Genomic DNA, 21,006 nt, shown 5'->3' with positions numbered 1-21,006 from the left:
GTTAGATTACCAACATGTTATTGGTTACATTACTGAATTTTGCTGTGTGCCAACGGGAACACGCAATGGCGGCTAAAAACAATACTGGAGACTGATAAACGTGACTTAATAAACGTACTTCGGCTCCTTGGTTGATCTCCACAACGCTGAGCTCAGAAAGATGAACAAGGCTCAAAGTCACGTTCAGGAGTTAAAGGCAATAAGCAGTTTGAATAATAATTCATCTTCTATAGACAATAATGTCTAGAGACACGAGGCGAAATTCATTTAGCACTTCTCTGAATTCCTAGTTTTGCCAAATATCTAAAGTATATATATATATATACACAGGCGCACACTCCTCCCTCTATCCATTATTTGTGGGTCGTCGTGGCGCAGGGGTTAGAGAAGGTGTGCTGGGAAGCACAAGGTTGTTGGTTCGAGTCCAGGCTGCCCCATGTTCCATGTCGAAGTGTCCCTGAGCAAGACACCTAACCCCTAATTGCTCCCCGGGCAAAAATGTGAAAAAGCCATGGGTTTAAAGTGTAATGTAAGTCGCTTTGGATAAAAGCGTCTGCTAAATGACCTGTAATGTAATGTAATGTAATGTACCGTATTGCTTTGACGGGGTCGTCATGGCGCAGGGGTTAGAGAAGGTGTGCTGGGAAGCACAAGGTTGGTGGTTCGATTCCAGGCTGCCCCATGTTCCATGTCGAAGTGTCCCTGAGCAAGACACCTAACCCCTAATTGCTCCCCAGGCAAAAATGTGAAAAAGCCATGGGTTTAAAGTGTAATGTAAGTCGCTTTGGATAAAAGCGTCTGCTAAATGACATGTAATGTAATGTAATGTAATGTAATGTAATGTAATATATATATATATATATATATATATATATATATATATATATATATATATGTATATACATATATATAAATGTAATCAACATTTAACTATTCAAAAGTTTGCCAAAATAAATCACAGCCAGCGTTGGACCTCACATGTGAGTTCCTAGACATTTTAAATAAGGGGTTAAAAGCGCTCTCTCTCTCTCTCTCTCTCTCTCTCTCTCTCTCTCTCTCTCTCTCTCTCTCTCTCTCTCTCTCTCTCTCTCTCTCTGCACCTGCCCCCCCCCCATTTTATTATCCTCACACCGTAGAGCGGCGCTCCGTGGTGCCAAGCGGTGCTCCTCGGCGGCGCACATCGGAGCACCGCCCGCTGCAGGGAGAAACGCTCCGGCTGGTTTTTCTCCCCTTGGACACACGCGCGGAACCACGGCGCACAGCATGGGAATTTGACGCGGCTCGCGAGTGGGTGAGCGAGCTGGAGGAGGGGAAGGGGGAAGGGAGGGGAGGGAGGGAGCTGCAGGACGACGAAGAAGCGCTCAAGTCCCATCCGAGGGGGAGCGGAGGAGAGGGGGACTCCGGGGAAGCGCGCCCGCCGGGATGGGGTCCAGGTGTGGTGCTTTTTGGTTTTACATAGTTTGAGATGGACTGACGCGGTCCGTTTTTGTCGGTTGCCTCTGGGTAAATAGACCCCCCCCGGGTTTGAAGGAAGGGTTGCCGGAGTTGCGGTCGGTCGGCCGGCGGCTCTCTGTTCGCCATGGAGTGAGAGAGCGCACGGGAACTTCAGCCTCGCCATGAAATCAGTTTTTTTCAGCCGCTTCTTCATCCTGCTGCCATGGGCCCTCATTGTCATCATCATGATCGATATCGACAGTAAAAAGGCGATCCGGGCTCCGGGGGCCGGCCGGACCGGCAAGGCGCAGCGAGCGGCCCGGACCCGCGCTCCGGGGACCGGCGGCCCCCAGAACCAAACCGCTCTGCCGGTCATCCACGCCGTCACCCCGACGTACACCCGGCCGGTGCAGAAGGCGGAGCTGACCCGCCTGGCACAGGCTTTCCGCCAGGTGCCCCGGTTCCACTGGATCGTAGTGGAGGACTCGGCGACGCGCACGGAGCTGGTGGCGCGCTTCTTGGCCCGGTGCGGCGTGCCGTACACGCACCTGAACATTTTCACCCCCCGGAGGTTCAAGCGCACCGGGATGCCGCGCGCCACCGAACAGAGGAACGTGGCTCTGACGTGGCTCCGGCAGCACCGGGACAAGCGGGACGCCGGAGTGGTTTTCTTCGCGGACGACGACAACACCTACAGCCTGGAGCTGTTCGAGGAGGTAACCGGACATGTGGTACCGTGGTCATGATGCTCGGCTCGCATCACTTTACCGACGCCCACGAGCATCATGGGAGTAACGAGGATCTGCATTGTCACCTGTAGCGAGTTCAACTTTTGAGATCTAAAATTTTAGGGAATCTTTCAGCTGGAAACCTTGAGGTGGGAATAACACATGCAGGTTATTACTGTGAAAATATTAATAGTCATCGACTTACCAGTGTTGCCACAGTTAGTGGTCTTTCAGCTTAGTAAGCTGGCTTTTAAATTAATATTAGTGTTATAAATTTACTATTATTATTATTATTATTATTCTATGACATACAACTATTTTACCACATTGATGCATTATGTCAACGGTGTTGTTATACTGAAGCCAATCGACATGGAGAGGATTTTGACTGCTTCGTACTCTTTGGTTGTTTAATTCAACAGTCAAATAACAGTCAAACAGTCAAATAAATAAATATAATATTTGACTGCATGTATTTTCCTCCTGGATGTAAGGTGTTGGAGCGCCCCATACCACCCTTATATCAGTGCCATCCCAGCGAGTCCCTTCAGCCCAGGATGCAAAGATTTAATTATTGATGCAGTGTGGGGGAAATAATAGAGACGGGAGCTCTCTATATATATATATTTAACGGCATGTAGTATTTGAGAACCTTCTACGAGGGCAAAAGGGTCCATTTCCCCCAGATCTGATTGTGTTCATACCTTCATCCTCCCATTGTTCTGCTCACAGTTAGGATATTCCCATATGAGGTCATTTCAAAGGAATCCAGACATTATAATCCCATGTTCCTTCATCGGGTGCCCAGCGGAGCCTTACTGAAACACCCCCCCCCCCCCGTTGTTAAACTGATATTCTCTGGTTGTGAAAGCGATGAATCTGCTGGGACACTTGGTTGAGAGAAGGACCAAAGTGAGAGAACAGATGAAGAACAAAGGGGAGAAGGCTACTGACTGACACACACGGAGGAGAGAGAGACGGGTGGAGGCTGTGGCGGTGCTGTTTTGGTGCAATGGGGGCTCCCAGTTGTTTCAAATCCTTATCTCGGCACAATTGCTGTTCAGTTTTCCATCGATCGCTGTGCCGGAACAGAATCAATAAGCAGTGTCTTTGTGGTCATTTTGTCGGCTAGTTACATTACATTGATTTGCTAATTCAAAGTAATTTCATCAAAAGGAGCATCTACTGATTCAGTAGAAACTAAGTACCCAAGCATTTCTGTGGCCCTTTGCAGAACACAAATTGTATTTTGCATTCTTCTTCGTCTTTAAGAAGTAACTTAAATCCAAAATAGCAGGTTTGTTGTATTTATCTTCTCAAATGTTGTATATACCGTATAGAAATACACTTTGTGTTAAAATGAACGGGGCTTCAGTTTACCAATTGGTCAATATGCTCGGTAATGACGTTTTGTGTTTACGTTTCTTGCAGACTATGTTCCCCACTAGCAGCATCCGGGGTCCAGCTGAGCTGGGCTTGTACAGTCTTGTCCTCTTTTATGTATTTATGTACCCGGTTAAACGCATTTGCAAAAATAATGGTCAAAATTTCCAACATTTTCTGGAAAGTTTCCGCAAAATGAGCGAAAATGTTCCGCCCCTTTGTAAGATGCAGCGATGCAGCTTGATTTAGAGTCACATGCTCACACTAGTCAGCTTTTTCCCTGAGTAGTCTGAATCTGAATGCACCACTTGGTTAAAGGCCGTCACTCTTGTGAGACCATGTGCACTGTTGCTGAGTCGACTCTGTTGGCTTCCCTGCCGGCGGCTCAGCGTAAAGAGCATCTGTTTGATTTGTTGATAGCGCACTGTCCCCTCTCTGTCCTCCTGCCTATTCCATTACCCAGCTCCTCTGTGCAGGTAATGGTCTGTCGTGGAGAGATAATAGGCTGTCATACGGCAGTAATAACCCGCAGAAACTGTCTGCAGGCTTCAGACTGATGGCAGCAACAGGGCTTATAGTGGGCGGCAGCTCCACTTTACAAACCCTTATATCATTTCAAGAAGAAATATTACTGGGTTGAAGGTTTTGTAGCTAAATTATTGTTCTACCGTTTAGTCCTTGTAATAATTATTCATAATTATCGGCCTCAGTCTCGATACGGTATGTGCAGGAGTTATGGGGCTCTGCACATGCAGTAAACCCACGGCTACACAAACCCCACTGTCTATCTCCCCTGCCCATTTGTGATTACACCAAGCAACAACTCTGCACGGCAGTAATGTGCTGTGGTAAGATACATTTCTTGCATTTCATTCTATACGTTATCCACTAGTAGGCTTGGTAGTAACATTTTCATTTTTTAAACTATCTTGAAATATGAAACGTTAACTGCCTTGGTCAAACACTAACCGTGGATGTCAATGTATTAGTGACATAACCATAACTTAAAGCTGCGATAGTCGAAATATGCAACTGAAAATCCACACCCTGTGAACGACACACACACAAGCACCATAGCGGTTTTCATTTAATTGAATTGTTGATCCGTACGGATCAACAGCGGTCTGGTACACCACTATTTATGGAATGATTTATAAACAGTGGTACAAACATAGTCTCTATATGTGAGTTTGAGAGCCAGAGGATCTGCCAGTATTATACATAAAGACCTACTCAAGTCTTTGCCTGGCAGAGTCTTTCTGTATACATATATACACTATATATATTATATATATACCTATGTTTTCACACCACTTAACGGTCAGTTATCCCTCATATTAAGGAGACAACGTCCTCTGATACACAGTTCCTTAGATGTCCAGATAATGAAGAAATGCGACTGAATGTTTCTCTAATCTCTCACTGCTCACTGTGACTACTGCTTTCCAAAGACAGCTGCCTGCAAGTCTGACTACGAAAAGATTACACAGGTTTTGTCAGAAACCTATTTATTTTAGCTTCCGCCCTGCAGGTGTTTGGGCCCACAAACGAACAGACCTTCTTTCTTTCTGTTTGCGTCCAGTGACTCATTTGACTTTTGTGACGTAAGTTACTTAACTACAAAAAACATTGATACATCGCAAATGTTTAACAAGCTTCCCTGCATTCCCCAGTTCCCGGTGCAGAGGTGTTAAGCATAAAACATAAAGGCTGCTTTCGGTTCTGCTGCAGTTTGGCATGGTTTATTATGCATGCGACAAGTTCCGGCTGAGTCGCCTCCAAGCAGTCAACAGAGTGTCCTCATTTAATGCTGGCCAGGCAATTATAGCGTGATCGCCCCTGCTCCCTCTTAGTTTCCTATAAGTGATTCCGAAGCATTTTTGCCGTCATTTTTTGCAGTGAACTGCCATCGCGCGAAAGCCGCTTCACTTCAGACCACGCTGACATGCAGTTTAGCCCCTCGGAATAATACAGGTTTCTCTATAGGACCTTTAAGTTGGACTATTTGCATTTAAAAATTCCAAAAGGGGCTTATCGTTTCTTCCAAAGACATATTCCCAGGAGCACGGTCAAGCATGTTAAATAGCATTTAAACCATAATTTGACCGTAAAACACAATTTATACCCAGAATAACGAAAGTGTAATGGTTGGAAAGTCCCTGAATCCCAGTGGGTGAAGCCATAGTGCCTTTCATGTTATTTTAATAGAATATCTCTAGAGCTCTCCGGTGGGAGCAAATTAGAGCGCCGGCCAGCCACAAAAATGTAGTTTCCCGATGCTCGATAATCTACAGTGTTGCTTGCTTCAGTGTATTCACAGTTCAATGCAGAGCGGGAAGCAAATTAGTTTAAAGCGCTAGCGATAGCAACTAAGTCTGTATCCTGTTTGCGTGTTCACATTCCTTATAACAATTGTTGGGGTTTTTTGCAAAAGAGGATGTGTAGCCAACGTTCTCTTTAATAACATTTTGAGGTGGTGATGTGGGCGAGTGTAATTTTGAAAGAGCTGGCACACTGGGCCGGGATTTAAAAGCTGTGAGACATTTTTGTACCACGTCACATATGGAGAGAAATGTGAGCAGTTAGGCACCAAATTCCCCCTCAGTCGCTTCATGCCACTTGAGCCGGTTCACAGAGATACAAGACCGCAGGGAATGGATGTTGATAAGGTGTAAAGGCAAATTATTTTCTCCAGTGTAGTTTCACACAGTTGATATGATAGTGAGCAGTCTGTGGACTCGTGCACTTAGTCGCTGATTTCCTTGAGACGTCCACTGTCTGTCTCCTCTGTGAAGGCAGCAGCAGCCGAAGTCTGTTGGTTCTCCAGCTCATTAAAGCAACAAGGCACTTACCAAACCGCTTCAGGTGCATTACGGTCTCCTTCTCGACCAGAGGAGGTCTGACCTTGATATACATGCAGGCCAGAAACACACAGACAGACTGTGACTACGTGTGTAAATGATAGTGTCTTGAATCTCATTTGAAAGTGAGTGTAAATGAGGTCTTAGAAAAAAAACAGCAGATGAAAGTTATTACCAAAGCCATTTAATTGGAAAACAAATGCACTTTTAAAACTCCATTACTGCCGTAGGTCATTGGAATCATTCCTCCAATATGAGTTTATTGAAGGTCATTTTAATCTCAGTAGCTTCACCTCACAACGAGCAAACATGCAATCACAGGATTGATGGGCCGACCCTTTATTGAACACTGTGGGTCTCCATCACCACGTTCTTGCTCCAGACCGTGTAAAATAGCAGTACTTCCAGTGCTTGGAAGCCTTATGCAGAACACTGCCACACTGTAGGCTTCCACGCCAAGCAGCAACCCACCGCCCTGAGGAATGAATCAATCTTAAACTTGCGTTCCCTTGAATGGCCATCAGGGTGCGAGTCCTCTGGTTTCAAAAAGAATGACGTCAGGTTCTTAACCATCTTTGTGATGGGCTACTGCAGCGAGACGTGAGGACAACTATGTCCACTTCTTGTATCCAGTCCATCCCTCGGATATTGTCTTCAGGAAGGGTTTAGACAACCTGATGAAACTGTTCACAATCATCCGATGGCCGCTTATGTTTATGCACTCCGAATGCACTCCCAGCCAAAGCTATACAAATAAGAACTGAGTTGCCCTTTAACCGCTCTTAACTCCTCTGAAGATGTATGAATGGTTGATCTGAGAGCCAAACTATCTATTGATATTTCAAGTTCTTTATTTTGACCCAAACTCTGTCAGTCTTGGGTTCAAACAAAAGAAACCATTCAAACATGGATCCTTAACACTGAATAAGAACATTTAAGTAGCGCTTCCCCCTCCTCTTCGTTCCTGAAAAGCTGACTCTGAGGTTGGAGGGATTTCCAGCTGACGGCAGCATGGCAGAGTTGTTTGATTCAGCTGCCGCAGCCGGTCAGCCAGGCAACACTTTTCCTCAGACCTTTTTTGAATAATTGAACTCCCCCGGCCCTGAGCGCTCCCCAGCAGTCATAGCGACTATTTTGGGGAGCAGGTACTAAAGCAAATGCCCCGCAAGCGTGACTCTGGGATACCTTTACCCCTCCTGGGTAGTGTACATTTATTATTATTCTCATTGGTATCATTAGTTCCGATATGCATGTTTACATATCAATGACAAGGCTCAGAACCTTTAACACTAGGTTTTAATTTCTGTGATTACGAGGGTTGATATTTTCTTGTCTGTTACTGGATTATTCTTTAAATGCAAACATGAAGTAAATGTTTGATCGAATGTCAAAGCAAACCAGGCCAGAGAACCATAGCCGATGGGAGGGAGGGAGATAGGGGAACCAGAGCAAAATAGGAAATTAAATTTCCTCAGACCCCTATGAGCAATTCTCATAATTACATAGTGTCGTGGGCGAAGCAATGGTGGGGGCGGGAGGATTGGGGTTATAATGTCAGGGAACCGAAGCAGAAAGGAGACGAACCGCTCGAGAGAAATTGTCCGTAATGGGGTGGGTGGGAGGATAAGGATGAAAAGAGACGAAGGTGACGGGAAGTTGGAAGGCTTTTAAGGGCCAGTGCCAAAAGGCGTTATGCACCGGCTCCCTTGCTTATTTCCGGCCCTTTTTTGTTAAATATGCAGTTAGACGACAAACCCGCCCTCTGCTCTCTAATCAAATCCCACATTCTAACCTCACTCGCCACCGTTCGTCCTTCAAGTTTCTCGACTATTGTTCATCCAATGGACTTCACCTGTGGGGGGGGGTCCGGGGGTTGTGTTCCAATCAAAAAAATGAATACTGACAGACGGCGTCAATGATGAGATGTAGTAAAAAGCGCGTTGAATGGTCTGAAGACTAGAAAGGGCGCCGTACAAATGCAAGTCCATTGCCGTGATGTGAAGCACAGCGCCGAGGGTGAAGTCGTTTGGCTGAACGGCCCCTGAGGCCAAGCAATCAGCCGATTCCTCAAAGGCCCCTTTTCTGGATGCACTAGTTTGTCAGAAAAGCTGATAATTGGTAAACCTGTAAAACAGAATTCTGTTACAGGGTCTAGTGACGTCTTGCCAACCCGGACAAAGGCCATGTGACGAAACGATGATCTCCGTTTTCCCATTATTGTCACAGCTTGTTAGATCCAAGAACGAGGCTCTGATTATTCTGAAAATGTTTTTTTTCTGCTGAAATTTGGTGGCACGAGTAAGTGATGAGATCAAATATGGCGTGTTGGTGCTTGTGGAATGGATTATTGATTTGATTTATCACAGTAGTGTCCGGATCTCCTTTTAGCCGGTCCATTAACATTTCAACATATTTTATTATTTGTTTTCTGGTTTCAGGTAGACTACCTTTTAGTCTACAATTGCTTAGTAGTTGAGCCCATTGAAGTCCGCTTTGCAAACCCATAGACGGACTGTGGACTCTGGGACGTGAACTTAGTTGCCAGTTTATTGAGTATCAAAGCAGGAACAGTCAACGAAAGATGATAAATCCGGAGTTTGATAAGCTCATTCAGCTGAGTTTTAACATTTCTTTGAGTTGCTGCCTGCCGTTAACGTTAATGACTCCACTTCTGTAATTCATATGCAGACAGCAGATTTATATTGTCCTTCTCTCAACGTTTGACAGAGACAACTTTATTCAAAATCAGCGTTTACATAAATATATATTTTCATAAACTGCATCCAAGTGGACAAGGAGGGTTTGTATGCAGCTCAGCTGATTACTTGATGAGCGGCAGGTTACCTGGTCAGGAACTTAGTAAACATTAGTTTGCTTTTAAGAAAAGTTTATTATATCAATATTAATGAAATACTTTTCTATTTTCTTCTTGGTATATGAATTGGGTAAGTAATGAGGTATAGTGTTCATTTATAAAATAATCTATAAATGAGTCATTGAATAAAAAAAACAACGGAAAAAATCATTATGTGCAGCCCCTCAAAAAAACAAATTAATGTACTTCCCACAATAGATAACTATTTAACTAAGTGAAGAATGTCTGGTAGTCAGTCAGTAAACCAGCCTGAGAGCTGCCTCTGCTTTGGGACCAAGATGTTTAACACCGCTGTAGTTTGAACATTAAGATTTTTGTTTGTGTACAACATATATACTAATAATGAACGTACAATATCTAAAAAATTTTGTTCTACTGTTGGAAATAAACAGTTTGACATATAAAACACAGCACGTCGTTGGGGTCGTCGTGGCGCAGGGGTTAGAGAAGGTGTGCTGGGAAGCACAAGGTTGTTGGTTTGATTCCAGGCTGCCCCATGTTCCATGTCAAAGTGTCCCTGAGCAAGACACCTAACCCCTAATTGCTCCCTGGGCAAAAATGTGAAAAAGCCATGTGTTTAAAGTGTAATGTAAGTCTCTTTGGCTAAAATCGTCTGCTAAATGACATGTAATGTAACACAGACTTTCACCTCTTTAATTTCCTTCCCCAAAAAACCCACAAAGCGTTCAACCCCCCCACACACATCATGCTCCAATGCACCACAGTCTCATCGCCCATCCACGGCCTCCATAATTCGATTCATTCATTGTCTCCCTCCTCCGATTGCCTCCGCCGTGCATATTAACAACACACAGATAAAAAAAAACACTTGATAGAAATCACGGCCGGTCCAGATACGCTCGCCCCGGCACGCAAACAGCACAATGACGCCTCTTTCTACGGGGCGGGAGGCAGAAAACGGGAACATCCATAATGGATTTCATACACTCATGAAATCATTAAGAATCATTAAGAGTCCTTCTGTGTGCACACACACACACACACACACACACACACACACCCTCGCCCACTTGTGGGCAGCGGAGGGCGTCAGAGTTGATTACCTGAGCGCGGCCCCGGCGCCTCCCAGACAGAGGCCCCTGGCTAAGAGCCGGATGAGATGTGACTCCTGTCAGCGCCGTGGTTTTCACCCCGGGCTTTTTGGTTTTGTTTACTTGTAAATAGCGTGCGTTTACGCACTGAGCTGCCGGTGGTGTAATTTGTCAGGACTTGGTGGGGTTGTCGCACACAAAGCTGCTGAAGGAATTCTTTTGGCGAGCTGAAGTCACAATGAATTATTTGTTATCTCAGCGCGGCGTCCGCCCTCCGGTGAAGATATCCATATCCATAATGAGACGGGAGCGGTTTTGTAGCGCGTGGCCGCATCCGGCAGCGCGGAGCACAGCACGGAAAACAAAGGCCTCGCAGGTTCATCAGTGAGACAATACTTCAATAGCACATGCATCGAGAAAATGCACACACAATAACTCAAAAACGAGTTTGTCTCTAGTAACAAGCTTACATTTCTCCAAACATCTGATCTCAGTATTTTGCCTCACATAAGAGCAACTAAAACAAGTGTTTATTTCTTATGTTGTGATATATTGTTATCGAAATGCAAAATTAAGATTTTGCTACAACATTCCCGTTAAAAAAATTGTCTTCCGTCAAGGGGGTCTCCATCATGCCGGAGTCACATACGAGATCCCCAGTCAGTGCTTAACATGCGGAACTATCGATCTCCAATAAAGAAAGGGTTCGCTTTGGCCCAGAAACCAATGAACTACGATTGTCATCTTAAGGTGTAAACGGTGGGGACGATGAAAAGGGGGCCGGGAGAGTTTGATGGCAGTTTTTTCCCCCCGAGGAGAGATGTGTTCCTGTGCCTGGTGCCGCACTCCAGGACTAGATAAAACTAATCCCCAGAAAATCCCCCCGTGTGCCCTCACAGCTATTTCTCCTTCTCCACTCTGGTCCCTGTGGGGAAGCTGCGCAGTTAGATTTTGATGACAACCCTGATCACAGGGAGAAGTCCGTGATGTGGACTGAATTACGGTGCACTTTGACCTTGACGGGACCTTGACACGGCACACGACTGAGATCAGGTTTGGCTGCACGCTGCCACACATTTCTGGCAGCAAGCACTGTGAAAAGAATGAACTATATTTTCATAAAAGGATCCTTTGTTTGTTTGTTTCTTTTGTTGGTCGTATTTGCTGAGTTGGCTTCATAGAGCTACATTCCGGCCTAAACAGATCGGCTTTGTGCCGTCCCTCCTCCTGTAACAACTTTTTGTACGATGCTTTAAAGATATCGATTTTAGCTCAACATCCATTGAAAAATAAGCATCCACGACTCACACACACTACTCCCTAAATAGAAGCCTCTCTGTGCAGCACATTACATCCAAGGTTTCATTGATTTTTTTTTCTTCTATTCTGCTGCTAGAATTTGGTAAACCTGCATACGACTTGTTTTGAGGTCTCGACAACTCAACATGGGAGTAGCTGTTCGGAACCTCTTAAAGTAAAAAAAAAAACCTCCAAAAAACAGTGAGCTGAGAGTCAAAATCGATGAATATATGTCTGAGTCCCCGGTTTGCCAGGAAACCTGGACCGCGGCCAGAAGCAAAGGAACCAACTCGCCGCTTAGCTTTTGGGGGATGAATGCACAGCTGCAGTCAGAGCTGCCAAGTCAGGATGCGGCTCGCTCGTCCTCCTCTTCCCCAACCAGAGCAGCTACAGACTGCAGGGAAAATCCAACCAGTCTTGAGCTCGCTGAAAGCAATGCGTTCATTATTAATTGAGAATCTCCTGTTATCAGCTTTCAACAGATACGGTGCTGCTGCCGGCCTTCAGTTTGAACCAACAGCTCTTTGTTTAACCTTTACTGGTGATGTAGTTACTGAAACTACATGTACTGAATCATGTTTGTGCTGAAATGTTTTCTTAGGAAGTGTTCAATGGATTTGTTTCCCCGCCGAGTAACATGCTAACAATGCAAAACACCGTGCGTCATGCTTCAACAAGGTTGCATGTTTTTTTTCTAAAAAAAACACAAGTACGAGCTGGTTCCAAACACCCCTCCCTGACCTGTTATTGCATCAGACGAAGGACGAGGGACCGATTAAAGGGACATTTTGACAATTTTGAAACTGCAGCGCATCCAGTAATTGCAGATGGATGGCTCCCGGCCTCCCAACATGCCGCCAGCGCAGACTGAATTATTTGTCCTTTCAGCTAGCTGGGAGGATGTAGGAAGGATAATGGGAGAATGTTTGGTTTTAGGGAATCAGCCCCGTAGCTATTAAAGTAGCGGAACATGGGGTTCCCTCATGAAGAGCAGCGCTGCTTTGTGTTTGAAAAAATGCTGGAAGGGGTTGATTACTGAACTCAGCCAGGGATGATGCTGCTTTTTACCGTGTGACTGAGTCTATTAAATAACCCGTGGCTAAATGAAACTATCCTTTACAACAACGCAACACACTGCCGTTAATTCTGAACTGGTGCTTTATGCAAATAAAAGAACAGTCACGCTGGTTGAGACTTTCCTCGGCTGCCTCCACTTTTACATTCAGCTCTTCGGTTCATTACTGGATACGATTACAATACTCATTTCTGCATGCAGATGCAAGAGCCAATGATATTCATTTTTAGGTAAAAAAGATTTATGAACTTCTTTCACTCTTAGTAATGAGGCTCGTAAGAGTCATTTGCAAATCCACCTTTGCAGATCCGATTTAAACTGTGGACCTTTCTGACCAATGGACCCGTACCCGCTTCTAACAGCTTTGAAGCAGCACCTGTGTCATTTGACACACCATTTGATTTCATTGTACCTGCCAACAGGGCATTGCTGTGTAACAGATGCTCAGCCAACCTAAATAAATGTATAACTAGAAGTTTGTGTTGCAAAATCTTTCCGGGCCAGCAGGAAACCTGCAGATGGTGGCACCGTATTTCTTGTTTTTTTAAAAAGCAGCATGTGCCGTAGCCGGCGAGCAGAGCGATGTACCATCTGTTGAAACCCCTTCACGCCACTGCTTTGTTTGGCTCCCAGCAAACATTGTGACATTGACTTGTTGTTGATGAGGCGGCTGCACAAAAATAACGAAAAGAAAAAAATTGGGGCAACGCTTGTAGTTGGCTGCAACTTGCATCAGGACCTTAAAAACAGTATCAGACCAAACCTCAGCTGGTTTCATATTTTAATATATCACACGAAGAAAAGTCCTGTTAATACGTTAAAAGGTTGATTGAACTGAAGCTAAACTACACACTTATAGCTACGCAGCCTCGTCACAGACGAGTTATGATGGAGAAATAAAAGCTCTAAAGACAACAAAGCGGGTTGGGAGTGACATGTGCTGTCGATGGATGTTTTAAATGCACTCTGGAGACGCTCCGCCGGCCTTCATCCGAGGCAGGTGTCATTTTAACGATGGATTATTGACATCTTGCTCCTTCAATCCGCCATCAGCACAAACACCTCCTGCATCTGTTTGGTTGAACCAACAACTTGCCAACTCTGATTTTGATCTTGAGTACAGCATGCATGGTGACCCGTCGGGATTTTCTTTTCAATGGCAGCCGATCAACCTATGATGGCACATCTGGTCTAAGGTGACAGACATCTGTGCCCCCCCCCCATCTGGATCAGCTCCCACTGGTCACATCAAGAGAGAGAGAGGGCAAAGTGATTGATGACTGAAGGAGATGGAAGAGACGCGTCAATATGACCTCAGAATACGAGTTCCTGGAGTCCCTCCACCTGTTCCTGTTCCCGTTCCTGCCTGATGAAACCATCCTGAACGGCTGTTTATCCCAAAACACTACGTGTCAGTTCAAAAGGTCAAAAACTCAACAAAGGGAAAACACTATTTGAGTTTTCACAACACACGCCCTAAAGGAATCTTCTGTTTGACTCTAAATGGACCATGAATCACTAAATGAACATCGTGCCGTACTGAAGAAGACTTGAAACTAGAGATTGAGACGATGGTTCAACGAAGCTCGGTGGCTTCACAGCTGATGTTTGTCCTCAACATGTCTAATAACATAACTAAACTGAGAGTTGTCGTTTCATTATTTATTAGTTATTCAACGTATAGTCACGTAAGTTTAAAGTAAAACGTCATCACTCCTTTAACCTACAAACGTGAACTACAGTCAAGATTCGTGGTGTGGATGTTTGAGTACTGAGGGCCCCAGTTTCCATCCTGTCAAAGCAAACTGTGCTGAGCTCTGAGGGATCATTAGCAGTCAAACTGTGACTTATCCGCTGAGCAACAATAACGATCGTACTCCAGGAATGATCTGGGAAACTCAGCCTCTCTTTTCGTCCTTCTTCTCTCCTTTTCATCTTTTTCTTTTTTTTTTTTTACAAAGCAGAAATAGTCTTTGAAAAAAAATGACCTGGGATAAAAAGGCAGTCAGCAGCAAAAGAGAAACGAGGGGGAAGTGTTTTAGCGTCACACAGTCAGACTCGAGGGGCCATTGAATTATCAGGGACGGGGCTTCAAAGCTTCTGGTTCTGCTCGGGGGCAGAACAGAGCGTGAGGGTAACGGGGCAGACGAAGAGGAGGGAAGAGACCCGATAGCAAAGAAAGAGACGCCCTCATCGCTGTCAGTTTGATAAATACATGTTCTTCCTCTCATTGCTTTAACAACGGGGATTCCGCTTGTTAGCAGCCTTCATGCACTGAGGTAACTGCTTCTAGGCTTAATGAGTAGCTAACCACATTTCCACACTTCAGTTATGCCCCTTCCATAGTTTTATTCAACCCACATGTGGTTTTAACTCCTTACGTTGATGAAACATATTGCCTTGTTTTTGATGACCTTGTACTTTCCAAGTATTTCACTTAGATTTATGGATGGAACAATCAACATGTCCATGTTTTGTTGTTTAATGTAGCTGATATATACTGACACTACTTTGCTTCAGGTGGTAAAACACTCCAGCTACTACTCAGTAAGATTCGGATTTGGTTTGCATGCCTTTTCTGTGGCTCTTTATTTTTGAGGGGGGCAAAACAATCACACAGTAGGACCAAAGGGAGCTTTTCTTTTGTCGCGGTTAATATAACCCGGTGTTTGATGTTTTTTTTTTTGGTGAAGCTGGATATGATCTCATGATGTTATTAGGTCTCATTCTCTACAGTGTTTGAGCAGCCTTCCCTTTTGCGCCACGTCCGAAGTCCGTCTGTCCACAAGCACATTTTCCCTGCATAGATCAAACGATTTAGGGTTGGATCATTTCGGCATTTACCTATTCAAACTAAGTGTTGTCGATTGCCCACCTGGTGGACAGCTGCGTAGGAAAATTAAAACCCTGCACACTGCCAGCAATGATTTTTGTTAGATGCGCACAGTTTCAGTTACAGACCTTTTATCGGGCATCAGATTTACGACGCCAAACAACAAGGCGACCTGATCTGCATAGCGATGTGATCGTGTTCTCCGGTGCAGACTTTAGCCGTCGTGCTGTGGATTTGATGCAAAACCTTGCGTCGGTACTTAACTCAGTCCTGAAGGTGTTTAGGGTTTCAACACTGTTTTCTCTCCTGGAACAAAAACTGCATTGTTGATCAAGGGAAGCTTCTTCTCTCCCAGGGCCTTTTTGTTTTTGAGTAGCGGCAAACAGATTTCTAATCCAAGTTGGTTCAATTTTGCAGAGACCAAAAGTTAACTCTCTGTGCAGTTTAGCTCAGATGCTCACTTCATTTTGCTCATTGTGTCTTGTGCATTAGCGTGGTAGTTAACGCGTTTACTAGAGGCCGGTGCAGTCGCTCATAAAGCTCTAGTGCAAGCTCAATCAGGAAGACTATACTGCAGCCTGCCTACGGCCGTAGCTTGTTTCTCATACGTCTGTCAATAACTCCTCGCTCACTCGTTAATACCTTGCGCTCGTTGTTCGAGGCTGTCAATCAGGACATCGGCTGATTAGATCCGCTGGCATTTACTATCCAATAAGCCCAACAAAACAATTGCATCGCTAGCCTGTGATCTTGCTGCTATCTTTTTCTCTGCCTTCGGCACGTCCATCCTGCTGTTTCTACCCCCTCCTCCACCCTCCACCCTCCACCCAACTCGTCATGCTACCAGCCTCATCAGCACCAGGTCCACTGGGGGATTCATCTCGCTGCTGCTCCATCGATTAGAAATCTCCCCGTAGAGTCTAAGCGCCAAGAGGAGGAGGACTTTATCATCACACACCATTTATTAATATAAACAATTGTCTTCTTATCTAACTTGTCGCTCCTGATGGAAATTACTTTATGCTGCACGTTCACTTAAACTGTGTTCCAGCATTTCCTTGCCTTAAAAGCTGAAAGTCGGTGTGATGTTCCGAGCAGATCTGCTTCCCCGTTTGGTTTTGTTCTGTAGTTTTGACGTGGGTGAGTGACTGCAGGCTGTGTGGGTGAGTGATGAGGCTGCACCGTCTCAGTGGGCGGGCTTCAGGGTGGCTGGGTCGCAAACACACAGAACCATGCACACACACACACACACACACACACACAGATACAGATATCTCAACACCGAAAATTGTACCGTCCTCACACACCTTCTCCACCTTTAATCTCCCACCTTTCAGCGGTGTGCAAATCCGCCACAGCGCTTCTCTACCAATCGTGCAAAATCACACACGACCTGACGTCCAGCATACTTGAGCAGAACTCACATTGTGATTGGCGGGAAAAACTGCACGTGGATCAGCCTGAATAACACACATTTTAAATGGCGTTGCCGTTGAAAAGGATGTGTGCTTATCGAGCTTCTGTAACGCTTACTTCCACTAAAAACTTTCCGTCTTGCTTCTCCTTCCAGATGCGTAGTACTCGAGGTGTTTCTGTTTGGCCGGTGGGATTTGTGGGCGGAAGAGCGTACGAGCGGCCCTTGGTGTCCGGGGGTAAAGTGGTGGGCTGGTACACCGGCTGGAGACCGGACCGACCCTTCGCCACCGACATGGCAGGTAAGGGACGGCCCCTGACGAGGCTACACGCCGTGCTTGTGTTGTTTCGCCGCGCGATGCTGCGGTGAAACCTTGCGGGGGCTCCCCGCCTGTTCACTGCGGCGTTTGAACACTTTGGCGGAAAAGCAGTTCCTTGATTTCAGTTCTTGATGCTTTGTGGAAACGTCAAAATATGTAATCAGTCAGCTCGGTGATCACAAACCAGCTCACGGTCTACCGGCTTTTATCGGAGCAGAGACCTTTCTTCCTTCTGTTAGTTCACCTGGAGAGATTGCGCAGCTCTTTCTATTGAGGCTCTGTTTATTTCAGGGCTTAATTCACCATAAAATGAGATGTGATCTTTCCAATTTAATATGCTGACTGTTGCTCCTCCGCACAGGAGCTTCCGCGCTACTCGGCTTGATTGTTTATTCCAGAAATAAATCACGACGCAGTATTGCAGTCACGTTGAATTAAGCGTTTCTGAGAAGCGACCGATTACATGGGATCCGAATAGGAGGAACTCAGCAGTCGGAGGCCGGAAGAATCTCGCAGTTATGTGTGTTTTGACTACAACGTGTTGTTCCCAAAGCCTCAATATGAAGCCAGAAAAGTCTACTCTGCTCTCTTAAATTCTCAGCGTAAAGTAACACTTTCTCTTCTGCCTCTCTTAAGAGGTGTATCATTTATTCATGAACAATTCTATTACATTTCAATTGTTGTTACTATTGTTTTCTACAGCATGCCACAATAACTATATTTATGGTAATTTCTACGTTGGAATTTTGCCAAAGTCCAAGTCAATAAATGCTTTGATTGTAGTTGGTTTCATTTCATCCCGATTTATTCAGGAAAGGACATTTTGTTGCCCATGGGCACAGTTTTAAAATTGGCAGCACACTTGGAAAGATAAATACTTGTCAGAGGTTCTGTGAATCCTTTTGGATTGACCCGTTGGGCCCAATCGCCCCCACAGCCACCGGTCCAAATTGTCAGGCATTGGGGAAAGCAGGACTCAAACGCAGAGTTTCGAAACAAAAATACTTCAATAGTCAAGAATTCCAAAAAGCAAAATTCCAAGGGGGCAAAACGTAGCCGGGAACTCCGACGTGAACATTCGGTACACAACAATGCGACAAGAGACACACACGGCTTAAATACACTGGGAAGGTGCAGGTGATTGGACACAGGTGGAAACAATCAGACAATCACAGGGGATGACAGGACAAGGCAGGAAGGGAAGTTACCTGGGGACACGAGTGGCATGAAAACTACAAAATAAAACAGGATGTGAACCCAAACCGTGACACAAATTAGTTGGTATAAGTGTGACATGAATTAGCTGACTAAACCAAATCCGCCCTAGTGTCTCAGTAGCCTGAGCCAGTATGCGATCAGCTCAGCATAAAACAAAAAGGGTTTTAAGTTACATCCTGGATCTGATCTACCGCCGTGACGGGCCGGCGAAAAAAAAAAGGTATCAACATAGATACAACACCTTTCTATAGGAGCTTTGGCAGTGTTGGTATTTTTAATCCTTTAAGCAATTATAACAAGTGGCAGCTTTACTCTCTTTTTTTTTAATGTCTCCTCCACCTCCTCCTGTGCCACGAGGCCTGAGATCTCACCTCCTTCACCCTCTGACCAACCAACCCATTGCACCTAAACGTGCATGTGCACACGCACACACACACTGTGATTATCAACCTTACTAACACTGCACTACATAATTACACTGTCAATTTACACCGCTAAGATTTACCACCGTGGCTGCGCTTTCTTTCACATTTTCTTTTTTTTCTTCTTTTAAACAATGCAAGAACAACAATGGCCGCTGTGTGCAAAAGGCCCGAACTGCTTCCACTCTTATATTATTATTCATGGGGTACAATGGGGTGTCTGCAGCGCGCGGAGTGAGTGCCAGTGCATGTCCTAATAGTATTGTGTTATACAGCGCTGTATTGTTAGCAGACCCCTTAAGCCCCCCCATCTCCTGCCTGTCTCATTCAGCCAGACACAATGAAGCCCAGACAATGACGGCCAAGAGGACCACAGTGTGTGTGTGTGTGTCTCTATGTTGTTATAGTCACGCCCACACACACACCCACTACATCACGCATCTATTCGCATCTTAGCGCACACCTGCCAGCACTTGAAACGAGACACAGACAGACAGACAGACAGACGTAAACGTATTTAGCGCATTAGAGCGGCATCTTTGCAAAAAGGTGCATGCGTATGTGTTTGCACCGGGGCACAGCCACGCTAGTACAACGCGGCTGTGCCCCGGTTGAAGTGGTACTTTTAGCTTTTGGAGTGTTCCCTGGGATCGGGACATGAACGTGTATCACCCACAGTAGGCTGCAGTGTTTATTGCCTGCTCCTGAGCTGGTGAGATGAGAGGAGGATAGAAGCAGCGTGCAGGAGCAGTTAAAGGTCCTCCTGCACTGAAGTACTGCAGTGGGAGTGAACTCAGGTAGAGAAAAAAAGACTATATATAATGGGTTTGTAGACTTCCGTTCTGAAGTCCCGAATTTGGCGTTTTGGCCGTCGCCATCGTGAGTTAGGGCTCACTGTTGGCTTTTGGCAATCAATGAAAGTAAGCGACCATATATCATATATATATATTGAAACGCGAGACGAAGGCCATAAAGAAGTTGTTTTCTGGTTTGTGTCAATAAAATAAACCGGCTAGCATGCTGCTACTTACAAATAATGGCAATTCAAGGTCAGACTTTCCGTATTTAGTCAGTTGTGTGGGAGCATTGTCACACTAAAAATACAATGCTACACAAGCAAGTTTCTGTGATAAAGAGAGCAGATTTCTGGAAAATATTTCGATTTTTGGTTTTAAACCCCAGTTCTCTGACTAACAACTACTATTCCGTGCTCCCCACGTGGTTTATATATTTCTTTTAATTCAGATAAGATATGAAGGTCTGTACTGTCAAAATAACATCCTGAAATTTGCAAATGAGGCCATTCCAGTGGAAAATGACGTATGGGTTGTGTGGGGAGGCAGGACTCAATTTTTAAACAAAAGAGACTTTAATAGTCAAATCTCCAACAAAGTAAAAGGCCAACGGGCAAAAACACACACAAACCGGGGGAAAAAAGGCAGGCAGGAACGAGGCACAGGGGAGCCTCTGGGCGTCGGCCCGGTGGACAGGCACACGGCCGGGGAGCCTCCGGGGGTCGGCCCGGCGGACGGTCATTTGGCCGGCTCCGGAGCGGCGACTGCAGGGCACAGAACGTCTCTGGAATGGCTGGCTCGGGGACACGGGAAACCTCCGGAGTCGTCGGTGGCTCAGGGACACGGAATACCTCCGCAGTCGGTGGCGTCGGCTCGGGGACACGGAACACCTCCACAGTCGGCGGCTCGGGGACACGGAACACCTCCGCAGTCGGCGGCTCGGGGACACGGAACACCTCCGCAGTCGGCGGCTCGGGGACACGGAACACCTCCGCAGTCGGCGGCTCAGGGACACGGAACACCTCCGCAGTCGCCGGCTCATTCCCCCCCACCCACCCCTCAAGGAACGGATCCTAGACGGCCCTCAAATCACCAACGGGAGGGTGGGAGAGGACCACGGGATGGGAGGGAAGGAGCCTGAGTCTCGGAGCGGGGACTGAGGCGTCGGGGTCATGAGTCTCGGAGCGGGTACTGGAGGCGTCGGGGCTGAGTCTCGGGGCCGGTACAGGCCGAGTCGGGGCCATGAGTCTCGGGGCCAGTACAGGCCGAGACGGGGGCATGGATCGTGGGGCCGGGGGC

The 21,006-nt window shown here is 45.9% G+C and overlaps 1 protein-coding gene across 1 annotated transcript in view; it reads left to right on the top strand.

Moving 5' to 3' along the window:
• Window positions 1-1,134: 1,134 nt before the first annotated feature.
• b3gat2 (beta-1,3-glucuronyltransferase 2 (glucuronosyltransferase S)) overlaps window positions 1,135-21,006 on the top strand; it is a 31,899-nt gene continuing 12,027 nt past the window's right edge. The window contains exons 1-2 of the mRNA XM_040179237.2: window positions 1,135-2,150; window positions 17,111-17,255. Coding sequence (XP_040035171.1) covers window positions 1,617-2,150; window positions 17,111-17,255 — 679 coding nt within the window. The 5' untranslated portion in view covers window positions 1,135-1,616. The remainder of the gene's footprint in view (window positions 2,151-17,110; window positions 17,256-21,006) is intronic.

This window comes from Gasterosteus aculeatus, chromosome 6 (genome assembly GCF_964276395.1).
Source record: "Gasterosteus aculeatus chromosome 6, fGasAcu3.hap1.1, whole genome shotgun sequence".
Taxonomy (NCBI): domain Eukaryota; kingdom Metazoa; phylum Chordata; class Actinopteri; order Perciformes; family Gasterosteidae; genus Gasterosteus; species Gasterosteus aculeatus.
The sequence above is the reverse complement of the archived record's forward strand: the minus strand, read 5'-3'. Positions and strand labels throughout refer to the sequence as shown.